The sequence below is a fragment of the Phoxinus phoxinus genome (assembly GCF_949152265.1).
Source record: "Phoxinus phoxinus genome assembly, chromosome: 15".
Taxonomy (NCBI): Eukaryota; Metazoa; Chordata; class Actinopteri; order Cypriniformes; family Leuciscidae; genus Phoxinus; species Phoxinus phoxinus.
Window position 1 is genome coordinate 19,091,185 of NC_136890.1, and position 18,805 is coordinate 19,109,989.

Sequence of the window (18,805 nt, forward strand, 5' to 3'; positions counted from 1 at the left end):
CCATCGCGCTCTTTAAGATCGCTAAATTCGAGGCTTCTGGTCGTACCTAGGATATCTAAGTCCACTAAAGGAGGGAGGGCGTTTTCACATCTAGCTCCTAAACTCTGGAATAGCCTTCCTGATACTGTCCGAGGCTCAGACTCAGTCTCCCAGTTTAAAACTAGATTAAAGACGCATCTCTTTAGCCAAGCATTCACATGATGCATCTCATACCTTTTATACTACAGTTAAATCAGATCAAATGCATTCGCATTAAGAACAGCAGCTACGCTAATTATTTCCCATCTGCCTTTTTTTGTTGTTATCTCGGGACGCCTGTCCCGAGATAACTCAAATAGAGTTTGTCAGCTCCAGTTAGTATCCAGCCTCTCATGGAGACTTCAGATGCCCCAACGCCTGTGATGAGACGACTCGACGCCTGTGAAGAGACGACCCAACGCCGGCGATATGTTATGCCCTAAATTTCATGATTAACTAACTGTATTTTTGTATGTATATTTTTGAAATGCATTTTCTGTAAAGCTGCTTTGAAACAATGTGTATTGTGAAAAGCGCTATACAAATAAACTTGAATTGAATTGAATTGAATATTAACCTCACCCTTTTAGTCATGTGTTATCTTGCCATGCTTCTGTAATGTCTTTCTTTATTTTGTGACATTTTTCTGGTGCGGCTCACACATCTATGCTCCAATTTTCCCATTTGTCTGTGTTTACCTCTTATCCAATCAAAGCTCTTAAGGTCACAGCGAGTGCCAACTGAGATCACCTGCTGTGTTTGTCTGCTTCTGTGAGCGTGACCTTGGGTGGTGGTTAGAGAGACTTGTCTAAACACGCCTGCCTGTGTGTGTGTTTGCGTGTGCCTGTGCATGTGTTTGTGTGTGTGTGTGAGGACAGGGCCATCAGTCACCACTGTGACCTTGAGCCAAAGTGACCACAGACATTAACGAGTTACTGAGGCCTGTGAATCATGCATAGTCCATGGGCTGATGGGAAACATCAGCTGCCTCATACTGACGGCTTCGAATGTAAATAAATGAATACATATTTTGCTGTGGTAGCGAGAGGAAGGATTCTGGAACTAATGTGCTGATTTTTGTCAGAGCTACACAGCACAACAGGACTGTAATATTCATTTTGAAGAGCAAACTGAAAATGATCTGGCAAAGCTGGATATGCTGAAAATGTGGATGCATCAGACTAGTGTCTGTATGCAAGACCATTTTCTGGAGGCTTATTATGACAAATGAAGTAGCATCTCTTTGCTATGGGATTGACAGTAAGATTTTGCCAAACCGCATAATCAAACTTGACTTAAAGAGGGTTTTATCGTGAAATATATAAAATAATAAAATGAATTATATGGATTCAAATAATATAATATATAAAATTATAATATATATAGACAAGGCTACGTAAACCCATCGTGCTTCATCAAAACAATATACCTTAATTGTCTACTGGAGTGGACGGTTTCCCTCCATACTCTGACAGCTTGTCAGCACAAGTGTGATGGACATCTGTCTCTGACTGTTCACCATACACGCATCACAAAGACAGGCGGCTGGTCGAGCCTTGTCCTCACCTCTCGCCTCACTGACATCCTACATCATGTCTTCTGTCTGTCCACTGTGAGGCTGATCACTTCCTGTTAAATGCCTGGCCTGGGACCCTTCACCCAAGACCATTTGCAATCTGACTTCTTCACTTCGCTACCTGACTTCCTCTGACAGGTAGTACACACGCCATTGGGTACATTTGAGCTTTCTTTTTGTCAGTGTTGGACAGGATCCAGAAATTATTTAATATGTTTGCTAGCAAGTTAAGAGAGGCATTGCCAAATTGTTGAAAATATGCAACAACGTTGTTGTTATAATGCTTTCATAGAGTGTTTGGGCAGGACCCAAAATTACATGTTTAGAATCTCGTGTCCAATAAACATCAATCTTGGCACATGCATCAGCGATATAGGCCATTTAATGGGGCTCTATGGGCTGTGCATGAATCCAGTGCAAAGATTTACACACGTTAAAGTGTTTCTCTGCTTGTAAAAGACTTCTACAATAAGAATAGGAGAGCATCAATTATTTCAATAAATGTGACTCATCAAGCTACAATATTGCACACTGAAGACTTGCACAATAAAGACGAAGCCAAATTGTTTTTTGAGAAACTTCTGAAGGTTGTTTCAAATGAACTGTGTGTGGCGGAGCACTGTCTCGCTGTTCCGCAATAATGCAATTCTTTATTTTGTCATTATTAAATACCAGCTCTAGTAAAATATGTTCACAATTGACCATAAAACACCTGAGAAGCAGCTGCATGCTGAAACATGACTTCTAATTGGAGCAATTTGTCTCTAACTATACACAGAATGTCTCTTGTACAATGAACTGGCATTTAAATCAGCTTTATAGAGCAGACAAAAGGCTTAGATAAGCCAGATACGCTTCCTTTATGTGACAGTTTCTGAACAAACCAGAACACTGCAGCCTCAGTTTCAAGACCTGGTAATAAACGCTCACAACAGATGTTTAATAGTCTTCCCTGCTGTGGTGCTTGAAGACCTGAACACACTCGCTGAATACAATCAAAGACCATATATATACACACACACACACACACACACACACACACACACACACACACACACACACACACACACACACACACAAATGTAATATTGACAATGGTAACCTACATTTAACAGTAACGTAATAAAACTTAAAAAATATATATATTTTTATATATTATAATTAATACAGTTATACTATTTTTAATTATTTATGTATACATATACAAACATACCACCATTCAGTGATTTACATTTTAAAAATATATCAGTTTTTACAAAACAAATTAAGCAGCACAACCATTTTTACACTTGATAATATTAAGAAAGTAATGTTTCATTTCATGATCATGTGACGCTGACGACTGGAGTAGTGGCCGTTGACAAATCAGCTATCAATCACAGGAATAAATTAGTTTCAACTATATTAAAATAGAAAACAGTTACTATAAATTAAAATATTATTTCACAATGTTACAGTTTTACTGTATTTTGATCAAATAAATCAATAAATCAAATAAGCCTTGGTAAGAGAGACTTCTTTAAAACATTTTAAAAAACTTACTGTTCCCAAACTTTTGAATGGTAGTTGAATATAAGTATGGTAAAACTCTCTCTGAAAAGCTAAAAATAATAAAAATTAAATAATATGAAAATAATAATATAAATATTATTATATGTTCTATAAAAAAATATTTTTTTATTTTTGGCTATTATTAGTATTTCGTTTTATACAGTGCAATCGGACTTCAAATCTTCAGCAAGTAATTTAAAATGCACCATTAATTTAAGCAAGCTGAGAGGTCATTAAGAAAAAACCAGGTTAATCTCCATCAATTTACGTTTATAGATTCAGAACAGAAGTTTAATGTTCGAGTGACCGACCTCCTTTCATAAAAAAAATGCATGAGCAAGCACATGCAATAAGGTGCTTTCCAATGTATTCCTGCAAGCTATACTTTGTACCAAAAAGGTAGCCAAGCGCACTCTGTGAGAATAATGTTTTCCCAGTCAAATCTAATAACAAAAACAATAAACTGTTTTAAATTTCCTGCGATGATTCCCTGGCTGAAGTGCGTATCTTTAAGACTCTGAGCTCCCCTGATCAACTTATCATCCCCAGACCTAAGAGTCATTACAGCTGCCTGCAGTCTCAACCACTACTGATGGTTCCTGTCCTATTCCACGTTCAACCAAAATTGGATTTTGATTGCTTTTCACAGGATATTTTTAATTAAAGGCGAATGAGAATAGCATGTGAGATTAAGCAATACTTCATGGTTTAATTCCCAGAGAGAGTTATCAGAGAGAGAGCAAAGCCATTTAATGGCTTTCTTACAAATATTGCCAATTTAAACAAGTGACATTTTTCAATCAGAATGAATTACTATGACCAATAGGGAGAAAGGGACTTAGGCCAAAATGGAAAACACTAAAGATTTGCATTATAGTAAAAAAAAAAGAAAAAAAGAAGTGCCATAGTGAATTTATCGACACATACTGTATTTAATCTGCCACAAAAGCACTGAAAATATTCAATTTACTATGACATCATATCCTGCCTGGAGCTGTGAGCCTCACAGATCAACATAATGTGAACTAAATGCCGGATGGACTGAAAGATTAAAGGCCTTGCATTAAATGCCCGCTGGCTGGATTTGAGGGCCACTACTTGTATCTGTGCAGTGCAAAGAAATCTATTAGTCTAAAGGGAACCATTTGTATGAAATGCAAGTGTGAACATTTCCAGTGCTGGTGTGCGATATGTATTCATGCTTGCTTGTGTGTGTGAATGTACCTCAGTAATGAAGGCCTTGGCAGTGGCTGGGCTCATGAACAGCACAGCACGCCTCAGTGTGTCCCTGTAGCGATGCAGCTCTTCCACCCTCATGGTGCGGAACATTCCAGTGATCATCATGTTAATATTAGATTCCACCTTCTGTAGAGACACATCCATCCCCTGCTGAGACGTCTGGTCCAGGAAGTTCTCTATGCCCCGGATATCTGTAAAACAAAAGACAATATCATTCAAATTGCATTCATTTTCTATAAGCCACACTCTGTTTCAGAGCGAGTCTGAATTCAAACAAATATTTTTGTAATTGTTCAGAATTTTTTACTAGAAAATGTTTTAGTTAGTGATGAAATTGTAGAAATGCAATACTCAAATATTTAATATTTACAAGCAGTAATTCTTCTGTCATGTGATCTCAAGATGGCTGCCCCCATGAGGGGACCTGATCCATGTGAAATTATTTTGCTACTAAAATGACTAGAGATAACTTTCTATAGCCTACAACAAAGAATCCTGAAATAAAAAGTGTCTACAAAAATATTAAGCAGGAAAACACTTATAAAAATTGACAATAGTAATAAAAGTACCAAATCAGTATATTAAAATTACTTCTGAAAGATCATGTGACACTAAAGATTGAAGTTTACTGAAAATTCAGCTTTTCCATCACATAAATAAATTATATTTTAAAATATAAAGCAGTTATTTTAAAATAATATTTCCGAATATAACTGTTTTAGTGTATTTTTGCAACCTTGATTTTTTTTATCAAATAAATGCAGCCTTAGTGAGCATAAGATACATCTCTCAAAGACATTTAAATCTCTTACAGACCCCCAACTTTTTAGTAGTGTATTTTTTTTTAAGTATGTTTGTATATTTATAAAACATTTTTTAAATAAAGGAATTACTAATTGAATTACTGAACGCAAATGTGAGACTAATAAAACAGACCCCCTACATTTATGTAACAGATCACAGATTAAAATGTAACATAAAAAACTGTAAATCAATAAAAAGTGATTATTTATTTAGCACAAAAATGTATACATAACACAACCTTTAATGCGAACACATTTTGTTAGGAAATAGTAATGTAGGATAGTAGCAGGTGAAACTCGAAAAATTTGAATATGGTGCAAAAGTTAATTTATTTCAGTAATTCAACTTAAAAGGTGAAACTAATATATTATATAGACTCATTACATGCAGAGTGAGATATTTCAAGCCTTTATTTGTTATTTTTGTTATTTAAATGGCTTACAGCTTATGAAAACCTTTTCACAATATTCTAATTTTGAATTTGGGGTTTTCATAAGCTGTAAGCCATAATCATCAAAATTATAACAAATAAAGGCTTGAAATATCTCACTTTGCATGTAATGAGTCTATATAATATATTAGTTTCACCTCTTAAGTTGAATTACTGAAATAAATGAACTTTTGCACCTTATTCAAATTTTTCGAGTTTCACCTGTATTTCTCCTTCACCTCAACTGAATGTGAGCAGAAATGCTGAAAAGACACAATAAACTACAGAGCGCTCAATCGCAGCACTCATTCAAACAGAGAGCAGTGCTTGCCAGAGGTCATAACACATAACAATGATCAAGCTAAATGACATTAATTTCAATTAAATGTTTGACACTTGTTATACATCATTTAAAATAAAAGTTGTTAAAAGATGGATCATGTTCCATAACTATTGTTGTTATAAAAAGGCCTATTAAATGTTAAAATTGATGACTTTCAAATATAATGTGAAATGACTATACCCATTTTATTCTCAGAAATCACAAATTCTTTCCATTTACTAAAAAGTATCAGAATTGATATCAGTGATAGTACTTGGTGTCAGACTGAAAATAAACTCCCGGCAAATATCAACCATTTTGTTTCCACCTTCTACATTACCATGATGACCGTGTAGCACAGGAATGCATTAGCATGTGTGCTAACAGAGCTCAGGAGTGGGTGGCAGCAGAAACCTGTGTAGAACATTTATCACTGCGGTGTGGCGAGGCAGAAGTGCTGTCTCAGGGCTGTGCTAAATAAAAGATGTATTTCACAGAGGACGAGTTGCTGCACACTCATCCCTCTGCACAGGCGGCCTTTCCCTACATCAAACCATTTCCAGCGGAGCGGGGAGGCGTTGAGAACGTAGGATCAAAGCGTCCCTGAAAGATGGGACTGGGGCGAGGGAACCGGGATAAATTAAGGTGGGGGGATTTGAAGGTGATACTCTCTGTGTGACAGAGATGTAAGCAAAAAAGAAAATTTCAGGAAAAGCATCACATGAAAGAGTCTTTACTGTAGGTATCCATTCAGTCACAAAGCGCTAAAGGAAGACTTAATATCATGCTTATGTTTTATATGCGTAACTGCATCTGCATGCCAGCAGCCATATCACCCTGTAGCCCAAGATTGATTGCCCACTGAAGCTAAGAAGGGTTGAGCCTGGTCAGTACCTGGATGGGAGACCTCTTAGGGCAACAAGGTTGCTGCTTGAAGAGAAGTTAGCGAGGCCAGTAGGGGGTGCTGTGTGGGTCCTACTGTCCCAGTATAGTGAAGGGGACACTGTACTGTAACAAGCACCATCCTTCGGATGAGACATTAAGCAGAGGTCCTGACTCTTTGAGGTCATTAAGGGAGTGTTCACACACTTCGATTATAACAAACTAGTGTTGTCACGATACTAGAATTTCTAACTTCGATACGATACCTTGAAAAATATCGATATTCGATACCATTTTCGATATCACAGAGAAAAAAACTGTCACAATATTAAGGGGGTATTTTTTTTATTTAAAGCTAAATATAAAAACTCTAGAACATGACAATGAGGTATATTTTACATGAACAAAAATGTCCTGAGTTCTATCTGTTAATATTTTTTAATTGGACCAGGGCTAACATGACCCGTTGTATTTGTATAACCTACTGTAATCAAAGATTAAAATATAGCCTACTGTAACAAAAAAGCACTTAACAGTATCAAATTGGAGGATAGAGTGTCAGTAATGTATAATAATAAGATTAAACATTAAATTTTCAGTTAAAGGCATTTCATTATTGAATTCAGAGATGCCATTGTCTAGCTGTTTAGTTTAATTAATATCTGTGTAATCAAATTGATGATAATCGCTAATGAAGGCAAATTGCAGAATTAAATAATAATTTTCTGAATAAAGTTAAATAGGCTCAAGTTAATTTACATTTGACCACAGTTAAAATATTTACTTGTCTAAGATTCCTCAGTCAGATTATGTTAACTTAAAGAATTACGGTGAAAAAACGAGACAACACAGACTCATATCAACAACAATACTAGGCCATCTTGGTTAATGTTTCAGAAAAGTTCAAAAGAGAAGAGTTAGTGTTTCCTTTAGGTCTGTCCAAACAACAAACACCCCTGATGCTGAGCGTAGCCTATGCTTGCTAAATGGTACCCCTGGAGCCTGTTCCTTAAAGGAACACTCCGACTTTTTGGGACTTTAGCCTATTCACCTTATCCCCCAGAGTTAGATAAGTCCATACATACCTTTTTCACCTCCGTGCGTGCTATAAGTCTGTTTGACGCACCCACCGCTAGCCTAGCTTAGCACAAAGACTGGATGTGAATGGTTGCAGCTAGCATACTAATCCAAATAAGTGACAAAATAACGCAAACATTTTCCTATTTACATGTTGTGATTTGTATAGTCACAGAGTGTACAAAAAACAAAGTCACAAGAGACACAGACATATTTTAACCGTATAAATACTGGGAACTATATTCTCTGAAGGCGAAGCACTGCTACTTGGGCGGAGTGATAACCGCAGCACCTGAGACGCGCCGTGGTGAGGAGCAGAGAGTTCGTTCAGAGTTTGGGTAACAGAGTCAGCAATTTATAAATAGTAAAAGCGTAGTTTACAATCATGGATTTTCGCTGTATTGTAAAGAGCTGTGACAATAAACGGGAGACCAGGTAATACCATGATGTTTCATAGAATTCCAACTAAAAACGCTGACCGGATGAAGAAATGGCTACTTGCTCTGGATATTGATCAAAACACACCTAATGAGATTATCAAGGGACATTATGTTTGCTCGGTACATTTCACTGAGGACGACTATTTTCAAAAAATGGTGCTGAAGGATACAGCCATCCCATCGATATCACATAACGTTACAGGACAAAGTGGAGCGGCTGCGGTAAGTGTTCCGTTATATTTTTTAAATGTTTAGCCTAACGTTACTGTAACAGTGTCATTAGCTAACTTAGATCTAATGTAACGTTAGTGACACTATTATATGAATAGGGTGGTAACTACTATTGCAGTTGTTTACGGGCTCCATGTATCCCCTGTAATGTTACTATTGTTGCCTCGAACGCGCTCTGTCGTCCCAGTAACACTTGAGCGGAGCTAGAGTCACTCACGTATAGTCACGTTGGTTTTGTTGACAGAAGAAACAACTGCGTGTCTCAGGTGCTGCGGTTATCACTCCGCCCAACTAGCAGTGCTTCGCCTTCAGATAATATAGTTCCCAGTATTTATACGGTTAAAATATGTCTGTCTCATGTGACTTTGTTTTTTGTACACTCTGTGACTATACAAATCACAACATGTAAATAGGAAAATTTTTGTTTTATTTTGTCACTTATTTGGATTAGTATGCTAGCTGCAACCATTCACATCCAGTCTTTGTGCTAAGCTAGGCTAGCGGTGGGTGTGTCAAACAGACTTATAGCACGCACGGAGATGAAAAAGGTATGTATGGACTTATCTAACTCTGGGGGATAAGGTGAATAGGCTAAAGTCCCAAAAAGTCGGAGTGTTCCTTTAAGTCTGTTTTCACCTATAAAATAATTTTTAAAAATGAGTGATGTGAGGGATTATTGATTGTCAAACAATCTTTTGGGTGCCCGCAGCCCGCTCGCAGTGTGAAGCGCGTGTCCGCGCTATTCTCCGACATGCCCGCTCGCGGTGTGTTTACGCGTGTCCACGCTATTCTCCGACATGCCCGCTCGCGGTGTGTAGCGCGTGTCCACGCTATTCTCCGACTCCGACATGCCCGCTAGCGATGTGTTTTTACGCGTGTCCGCGCTATTCTCCGACATGCCCGCTGTTCTTTATCAATCAACCAAAGCCGGTCGCGGGGGCGCCGCCCTCGCCATCTTTCCATTCACTTCTGCTATTTAACCAGAGCGAATGAGACAAGTGCGTCACGTGTGGTGTTTGTCAACGCGCCTTTGGAGAGAAGTGAAAGTGACCGCTCGGCTAGTATCGATACTTCGGGAAATTAGTATTGGTACCGTTCAGATATTTCAGTATCGATATTTATCGAAATATCGATATTTTTGACAACACTATAACAAACCCTGGTGCGATTGCGCTGTTTGTGCGGTTCATTTGAATAAGTGTGAACGCTGCCCTCTGAACCCTGGTGCGCACTAAACAAGCGGACCGAGACCGCTGAAAAGATGGGTCTCAGTCCTCTTCCAAACAAACTCTGGTGTGGTTTGAATTAAATATGAACGCAACACCAAAAACGGGACATGATGTCACAAGATGTGGCCCTAAAAATGACAGAATGCTCAAGCATACCTGTTAGGTCGCATTGTTGCCCATCACAGTTCGGTACAGGCATCAGAACCGCGTCTCCTTGCAGCAGATCTTCATTTGTGTGTGTGACGGAGGGATTCCTGCTGCTGTTTTGACTTCTTTACACAATTTATAAGCTCTTCGCGAGTTCTCAAGTAGGCTACGCACATACATAGAGCACATTATGCCAGCACACAACATTGTTTTGGATGTTCTGTGAGTTCTGTTGCGAACTAAATGTCATAAAAGCCGACCAATCAAGCTGCGAATATGTCCCTATGCCTTTAGGTGCGGTATCTTTAGATTCAGTGTTAAAAATGCTAATGTGAATGCTTATTGTTTGTTTTTTTTAACTTCAGGTGTGAAAACACCCTAAAAATCACATGGTACTTCTCTTAAAATAGTAGGGGTGTAACCCTGGTGTCCTGACCAATTCCATCCACTGGCCTTTATCAACCATGGCCTTCTAATAATCCCCATCCATTGAATTGGCTCTATCACTCTCTCTCCTCTCCACATATAGCTGGTGTGTGGTGAGCGCACTGGCTGCCGTCGCATCATCCAAGTGGATGCTGCACACTGGTGGGGGTTGAGGAGAGATCCCCTGATATGATTGTAAAGCACCTTGTGTGTACAGTAGTATATAGTAAAACAATATATAAATGCCGCCTCCATTCATTCATTAATCCATTAATTCAACTGAAACAAAAATAAAATCATGAAATGACTGGAAATGTATCTTAAGCTAAAAACATTACCTAGTCCAAGCTATTCATTAGCCACAATAGACAATCTTACAACAACAAAAACAGTTACCTGCGGGTCAATCACATTTTTGGATCATGGTCTCAGGACAATAAAACCAGTCAATAATGGACCAGCTAACTAGAAAACAACTAAAATATTAGCTTATCAGTTTAACTTCCAGACGGGTATTGACTCCTATTTAACTAAGTATGTACTGTATGTAAAAAGAAAATAATATATTTGTTGATTTAATGGTCAGGCTATAGAAATATGCAATTATTTTCTCAATTGTAATATAGAGTTATTTACCTACAGTAGCCATACAGTGATGGGGAAACTAAAAACCAGTCATAATTTGAAGAAATTAAACTACAATCAGGCTAATGCTTTGCTAAAAGTATTTAGCTACATTACAAGCTGGGGACAGTTGTTTAAAGTTATTAGGGGGGCAAAAATTTGTTATGTAAAAATTTTTAAACCTGTCCTATATAAATTCTCATTTGAATCAGGGTGACAGAATAAAACTTAAACAGTTAAGTTTATATTATATTAGACCTAATGTACATAACCGGAAATATAACCAATGTATAGACTGTTTTATTATTTCCTCAGCCTGCACATTAAAAACAGTGAGGTACAGTGCAACTCGTTGAATGAAGTACCTTGTTACAAGAAAGGCTACACGGAAAATAACTGAACTGCTGTCATGCTGCTGAAAAATGTCAAGTTACAGTAGTAGTGTCACTACTTGAAGTTAACTATCCCCCTGTAAAGTTCTCTTTTGAAGTACCATTTAAAAGAAATCCATTGTTTTTAACTTTCGAAAACACCAAAAAACCTAAATCAGAGTCGTTTGGCTCTTGGCTTAATTAGCAGGGTCATCACCGCCTGCACCTCAACTGAAACACTGTCACTCGATGCAGCTAAAAAGGGAAGATGAGGACAACATCCACAGCATTCCGGAGGAGGGTCAAAAGCACCGGTGCCTCCATCTGTGCACTGGATCCAATTTAAAGCAAATCTACGGCTGCAGTTCTGCTGGAAATGTCTTATTGGGTTCCCCAGCTAGTGCGGAGGGCAGGGCTCCAGCAGACAGCAGCTTGTGTTTATAGTGGAGGACACATAGGGGGGTGCGATACGGTCCCTGTGCTGGAGTGGCATCTGGGTAGAAGCTGTTTTACAAAGACGTAACACGGCTACGTTATTGCAGGATGGGGTTGCGGAAGGCAATGGTCTGTTAATGCACACTGCTTGCTATTTCTCAGTTATGACTCTATGAAGTCGGGACATTACAGAGTCCTCATTCAAAGATGAGTAGCCTGGTTGGCTTTATTAGTTCTGTCTTAACATGAGAGGTTATATCGAAGGAGATTAATACAAACAGACACAGAGCACAGCGGTAACAAGCAACTGAGGCCCTTTTTATCTGTCAAAAAATACACATGCAATTGTAATCAGCATTAGAGTCTCCATTATCATTACATACTCTGCCCTCACTTCCCCCGTCAGAGAATCCCGACTGCAATTCTGAGCATCACCAGCATACGTTACTGAGCTAAACTTCACACAATACATAGATTAATAGCTCTACATCACCTTGTTTGCATATTACATAACTAAACTTTTATCCATTTGGCAGATGCTTTTATCCAACTTGCAATGTATTTGAGGTTCCCTGGGAACTGAACCCATGCTAACTAGTCAAACCTTGACCCAATGATTTCAAATTGGAAAGTTGTTCTGGGTTTAAATCTGCTTTCTTAAGACTGGTTAGTCAGAAATCATGGCATTAACTAGATAGAAAAGTTAAACGTTAAAAAATATATATTAGCATGTTACATATTGCTTTACATGTAACTGATTTTTTTTTTTTTTTTTTACAGTACAAAGAATATTTTCCAGATCGTTTTTTTTCTTTCTATTTTGGCTTTGATATGATATAGCCAAAACGTTAAGACATTTAAATAAATTTGCACATTGCGTGTTGTCTTTATAATAAAACTCTTAATGTTTATCGCACACATCATAAATGGATCTAAACCATAGATGAATATACAGCTCCTTTGGTATTTTAGGAATGGGGTTGCAAGGTGATTTGGTGGTCCTTGGCATCAGAAAGTAAAAAAAAAAAAAACTTTTAGTTTTAATTCTTATTATACAGTATGTACAAATAGGGCACATAATCTCAAGTGCTAATTTAATTCATACTTTGTTTTTGTTTTTAGATGGATGGATGCCCATTATGAAAAAAAAAAAACCCCACCCACTTGCCTTAAGCCGGGGACACACTTAAAGACTGTAAGGCCGATTATGAATGAAATTTTATACTTAAAACTGATCAAGCCCAAAACGTGCCGAGTCAGAGACAGTTGCGTTCCGTCGGTGTTTAAAATCTGCTCCAGACATTGGAAACAGTCTGTACGTGGGTTCAGTTCAGTCTTAGAATGTTTTAGCCAGTCATTAAGTGTGTCCCTGGCATTATTGGATCAAAGCGTTATACTGTATGCATCTTTGATGGAAATTTTTAGATTCTCTCTTTTTTTAAAATCCCAAACTACTATAAAGTCTTCAGTTTACTTCTATCTCCGTCTATCTAAAAGAGAAATCAATGGTGCTTGGCTTGATTAGAACACGTCCACCCCTGCCTGAGACTTAAGTCACTCAAAAGCTTGACATGAGTCAATACATGCCAGTTTCCGGTTCAGTCTACTGATTACTGATTAGAGGGAACTGCCACTATTTTTGGCTGATGGGAGTTCTTTAAATCAAATTCCAGAGCTAGATAAATTCTCTGAGTGCCGCAGTCATATGTGGCCTGGTAGGAACTGTGAGCAGAATCCAAAGGACCGGATCTGAGGCCCGCAGCTGAGCGCTGATTGAGTGAGCTCTCACACTGTGAATCTCCCACTAGCTGCATCCTCTCTACTGTGTTTAATGTTTCCACTAGACTTTACGACACTAGCGAGAGACAATGGGGGCTAAAAACAAATCTTCATGTCACAGTTCATCTTGCTAAGAGAGAAACAGACAGACAGAGACAGAGAGATAGAGGATGTCCCTGATGAAAAGACCAGCTCAGACCAACAAGAATTTCTATGATTGTCCAAGATGGACGTATATTTTGAAAACTATATTCAGGAACATGTGACGACCTGTAACAATGTACAATAAGGAAAAGAGAAAATGTCCAATTAAATATATCCTCAGTCCTGACCCACCCTACAATACAGAGGGCGACTGGTTATCACGAGAGGATAATAGGGTCATTGGCCTAGATCGTTATTAATTATCTCCTCAAAAGAGGGACTCAATTTCCTTTATCTTTTTCATCCACTTGTCTGTTAACCATGAAATCATCTCATTTGGACTTGCTGCACATTAAATTAACCTTATCCTGGTTTGGCAAAGTGCTGGACAGGTTATTCTAATATTATAAGTGCTACACCATGGCTATTCAAACTGAATTTATGGAAGGTGGTAATCGCATTAGAGGTCACTGACTTCACCTTAAGCAGTGAGACAACACATTATGTTGAACACATGTCTCTATTACCAGTACAATCTACATTCAGAAGAGGAATTAGAACTTGGCTTTTAGGAATTTGTGCATGTCAAGAAACTGTACACGTCATATTATATATGAATCATTTAATCACATAATTACTACTTTGTATCTTAGCAATTAGCAATGGCTTCTTTTTTTCTCTCCATACATTTACTTGTCTTCAGTTGTGCACCTGCAGATAAGCCAACTCGCCAAGCTCGCAAAGACCCGCCCCCCTTAGTTACTGTCGCTATGTCAGACAAGCTACGCTGCTCTCACGCCACACCATGTTCTCACACAGTGAAAAATACATCGCGGAGCAGAAAGAAGACAGACAACACGCTGACAGACAGGACAGACCAGCTTACTTTTGATATTAAACATACAGTATTAGAAAAAAGTCTCACCTTTCAAATTTGGTAATTTTTCAAAAGAAATTTAAACAATAAATGCCGTTTTGTGGCTCTTTAATGTGTCGTGACAGATCGCTGTAGAGTATTTCAAGTATTGATTTTGAAATACCTACTAGGATGTGATGTGTAATTACACAGACTTTTGGATAGCAGAACATTTTTATTTCATTTCAATTTATATATATTTTTATATGTTTAGCATTTATACATTATATAGTTTTATTACGCATCTATACATTTAGTTTTTGGTGAGTATTTTTTGTTTGGTTTTAAAAAAAAACATGTTCATTTATGTGATCAAAACCACAGTAAAAACAGTAACATTAATAACCGTTTGCTATTATTATACTTTATTATTTATTCCTGTGATGGCAAAGCTGAATTTCTAGCAGCCAATACTCCAGTCTTCTTTATCACATAATCCTTTAAAATAAATGTTAATAAGCTGATTTGATATTCAAGATTCCTTTATAATTATTATCACTAAAAATAACTGTTCCGTTTAATTTTGTGTGGAAACCACAATAGTGTCTTTTTTCAGGATTCTATCAGAGAGTTAAAAAGAAAAACATTTATTTGATATAGAAACATGTATGTTTCTATGAAACTTATATATAAGCAATAAAAAGTCCTTTTAAATTAAAATCCACTTACAGTAGCTCAAAAAAAACACTTGAATTTATTTCAAAATCAGTTTTCTGAAGTCGCCTAATCCACCGAACAACTTCAGCTATGGCAGAGGATACTTACTTAACATAGAGGGACTACAAACACAAATGGATTTTTTCCCCCTATTTCTTTGAGACTTCTGCCAGCACCACTAGTCCTAAAAAACAGGGGACACCAAGGAGGCAAAATCAATTTATCAATAAACGCTCTATTGTCCGAGTCATCTTAAAAAGCCAAAGCAATTTAGGTACACTTTGTTCTCTCTGAAAGATCACTTGCTCAGAGGCCAGCTAATCAAATGTCTGAGGAGTCTATCTGCAGAGTCACTGGTCAAGCTCTCCACACACTTAAGACAGGGAGGAGGGGAGAGGATCTCTAAGGCTTTATTACTATACATAGCTGCCCAAGGCATATGGCCCTCTGGACATGGCTGAAATCATATCCGTTTGTCTTCGGGGACAGGTACTTATTCATTCGCACCTTAACCTGCTGCAGCAGAGCATGCCCTCCAGAGGGAACATCAACCATGAAGTTCTTTTCACACACAACTACATTATATTTCTGCATTATATACACTTATATCTCGCTCCCTCTCTCTCTTTAACCCACTCACAAACACAAATGCTCGGTTCCAAACAAGCTGCTTACGCCTACAGGATTTAAAGGCATCATATGTTCCAGAATACATACATTTTAATTACGCTGCCTGCTATACTTTGTTTTACCAGTGCTTGTATCATTCACACAGAATGATACACACAGTGGCTGCTGTCACTTTAAACACGGCACGGTTCTAATATACACACATCTGATTTTGTCCCAACTGTTAACGTTCACTTAAGACACAGCCGTTTATGTAAACCCAACCGTGTATGTATTTGACAGTTTAACTGCAATAAGACATGAAAGAAAACAAAACTTAGTTCAGTGCTCCCTACTGTGTGACCACCTGCTTTCTATGCCTACACTTCGGGTGTGTGCGTGAATAAAAGTGCATGTCATTGTGCGAGTAAAATCATTTGAAAGTGTAAATTGGCAACACATGCAAAAAATAAACTTTTGTGATGAAGAAGAACAGATGAAAGTAAGACTACCCACACCCGGAAAAAAAAATGAGCCAGTGTGGGGATTTTTTTTTATTCTGTAAAAAAGAGACAGCGTTAGACACCCCAGACAGCAGGAAGTGCCGATCAACAGTTCTTTTTATACAGCTATGGTTATAAACTCTCTCTCTCTCTGCCTACCTACACTTATTTTGAGTGTGATTCATTCAAAATAAACAAAGCTATAGATGAATTTGAATGCTATTTGAATGAATGGCGAATTTTATTTAAAAAATGTCCATAGGCATCTTTTACAATAATATTATGAATTATTTTGACCATGATAATCATGTAGTGAAATGTGTATATTTTGACAGCCCTAGCAACATGCTAACATCAATCTTTATTAGAATCAATCAGTGAGTCACCCATTCAAAGCATTTGTGCATAATTCAAGAGTTGTGGAGCGTCCTAAATCAGTCAATTTGTATTATTATCTTTCATTTTTCTTTTATTGTCCATTATACCATTTTCACATATTTAGTATTTTTCTCTTTTTCTCTTTTCTAACACCAACATATACCCCAAAACCAAAAGTATTTTCTTATTGTATGACCATTTAAATGCAACAAATAAAATTCTTAATATATCATTATTCTTTCTTATTGGTAGAATACTGACGTTATGACTGAAACATCCATCTTAAAGCATGCTTTGTTTTACCTCCCATCAATCTTTCCCTGGCTGACGTGAGTAATTAGCTTCATGATAGTGGAAAATATTCTGTGCCTCGATCAATGAAAATGGCTCTAATCTGGTGGCTGGGTAACTGCCTGACTAACCGCAGGCAAATTCTCACCCTCATCTGCTCCGCTCCTGTCAAAACCTATCAAGAACCATGCTTAACTTTAACCAGTTTGCTCGGTCGGTGAAACACATTGCAAGACTGAGAGAAACGCAATGAAATGCAATGGGTAAAGGCTCAAGGGAAGATGTATGCTGCAAAAAAAATAAAAATAAATGAGGCCTCTTGGACTGATAGGCCTGTGGGCAGCAGCCCATTCGGCTCTGTGGTTAATCCGTGAATGCTTTTCCCTCATTCCATGCTCTTTTCTCTTAAACACACACAGGCAAAATGCCTTAAACACATGAGCAATGGAGGTAATAATGCTGTAAAATGTCCTCTCTGTGGTGGTAATAAAGGGGTGTTAATGTGGGGTCACTGATTGGACACACTCTGAAGGAGCTCCTTATGGCCGTTTACTAATGCTATCAGTAAAGTAAAACTACTCACCATAGTCGGTGTCATAGAAGATAATGAACTTTTGCCAGGTGTACTCCATCACCACTTGGAAGATGACGTCATTTAGGTAGACGGGAGGTCGGACGAAGAGAGTGTAGTCGTCTGCATGGGCGCGACTGGTGGGCGGACAGCTAGAGCGAGGAGTCCCCGCGGGCGCTCTCTGGATGAAGAGGTGAGGGATGTGCATGGCGTCTGCTAAAGACTGCAGCGACCCCGCGGACATGCAGCCGATAGAGCTGACCAGTGCTAGGATACCTCTGTTCATCAACTCACAAGCTGTGGGCGACAGAAAGAGAGAGAGGACACAACTTTTATAATGATTGACTTAATCTTCCATTCATTTGATTTAGGTTCTCATATCTTCAGTGCAAACATAATAGGTGAAACTCAAAATCGTTGATTTGACAGTACAAATATTTGGTGTAACAGTCTCTGACAAATTATTTTTAAAAAACGGTCGAGTAAGATTGGGTATGTGAGAAACTTTATATTTTCGAGGTTTGCTGGTTTTAAGGCCTGTACACAAACATGAAAACCATAAAGTTAAGTAACTACATTAGGGTTCACACTAATGATTGATAATTATTGTTATATCATTAACACACTGAAACTCAAAGGTCTTCACCACAACCCGTCAAAATAAAAGTTTGGTTTAACTTGATAATATATTACTGTTGTACAGTATAATTTAGATCTCAATTTAATAATAATACTAGCGCTAATAATAATAAATTATCATCCCAAAAAAAATGTTTTAAGGAATATTCACACTATTTCTTCTATGTTGTAATTTTAAAAGCTCAGTTGTGCTGCATGTTATTTGACAAAAAAAGTTTCATTTAATATAAAATATCAATTAAATTAACATTTTATGTCTTCATTTTATTACTAGAAAATTCACAACACAGAATTTGTGGAAAACAAAACATTTCATAGATATTGATTTATTACTAAAATGGTTGGTTTTATTTATATTCAAGCATCAAGCATCATCACAGACAATGGCAGACAGCGACCAAGGCAGCTCTGGCATAATGCCAATAACACTTCTACAAATTACTTAGTTTCTTTACAGTTATTGAGGTAAACATGCCTAAATTAAAAAACAAAAACAATTATTACTATTGGGTAAAA

General features: G+C 37.6%; 1 protein-coding gene across 5 annotated transcripts in view; it reads right to left on the reverse strand.

The window, feature by feature from the left end:
* The window catches only part of grid2 (glutamate receptor, ionotropic, delta 2), a 394,784-nt gene that overhangs the window by 154,001 nt on the left and 221,978 nt on the right, over window positions 1-18,805 (reverse strand). For all 5 annotated transcript variants that reach the window (XM_079637090.1, XM_079637092.1, XM_079637091.1 and 2 more), the window contains exons 3-4: window positions 17,663-17,947; window positions 4,370-4,575 (exon numbers count right to left, since the gene is read on the reverse strand). In XM_079637090.1, coding sequence (XP_079493216.1) covers window positions 4,370-4,575; window positions 17,663-17,947 — 491 coding nt within the window. The remainder of the gene's footprint in view (window positions 1-4,369; window positions 4,576-17,662; window positions 17,948-18,805) is intronic.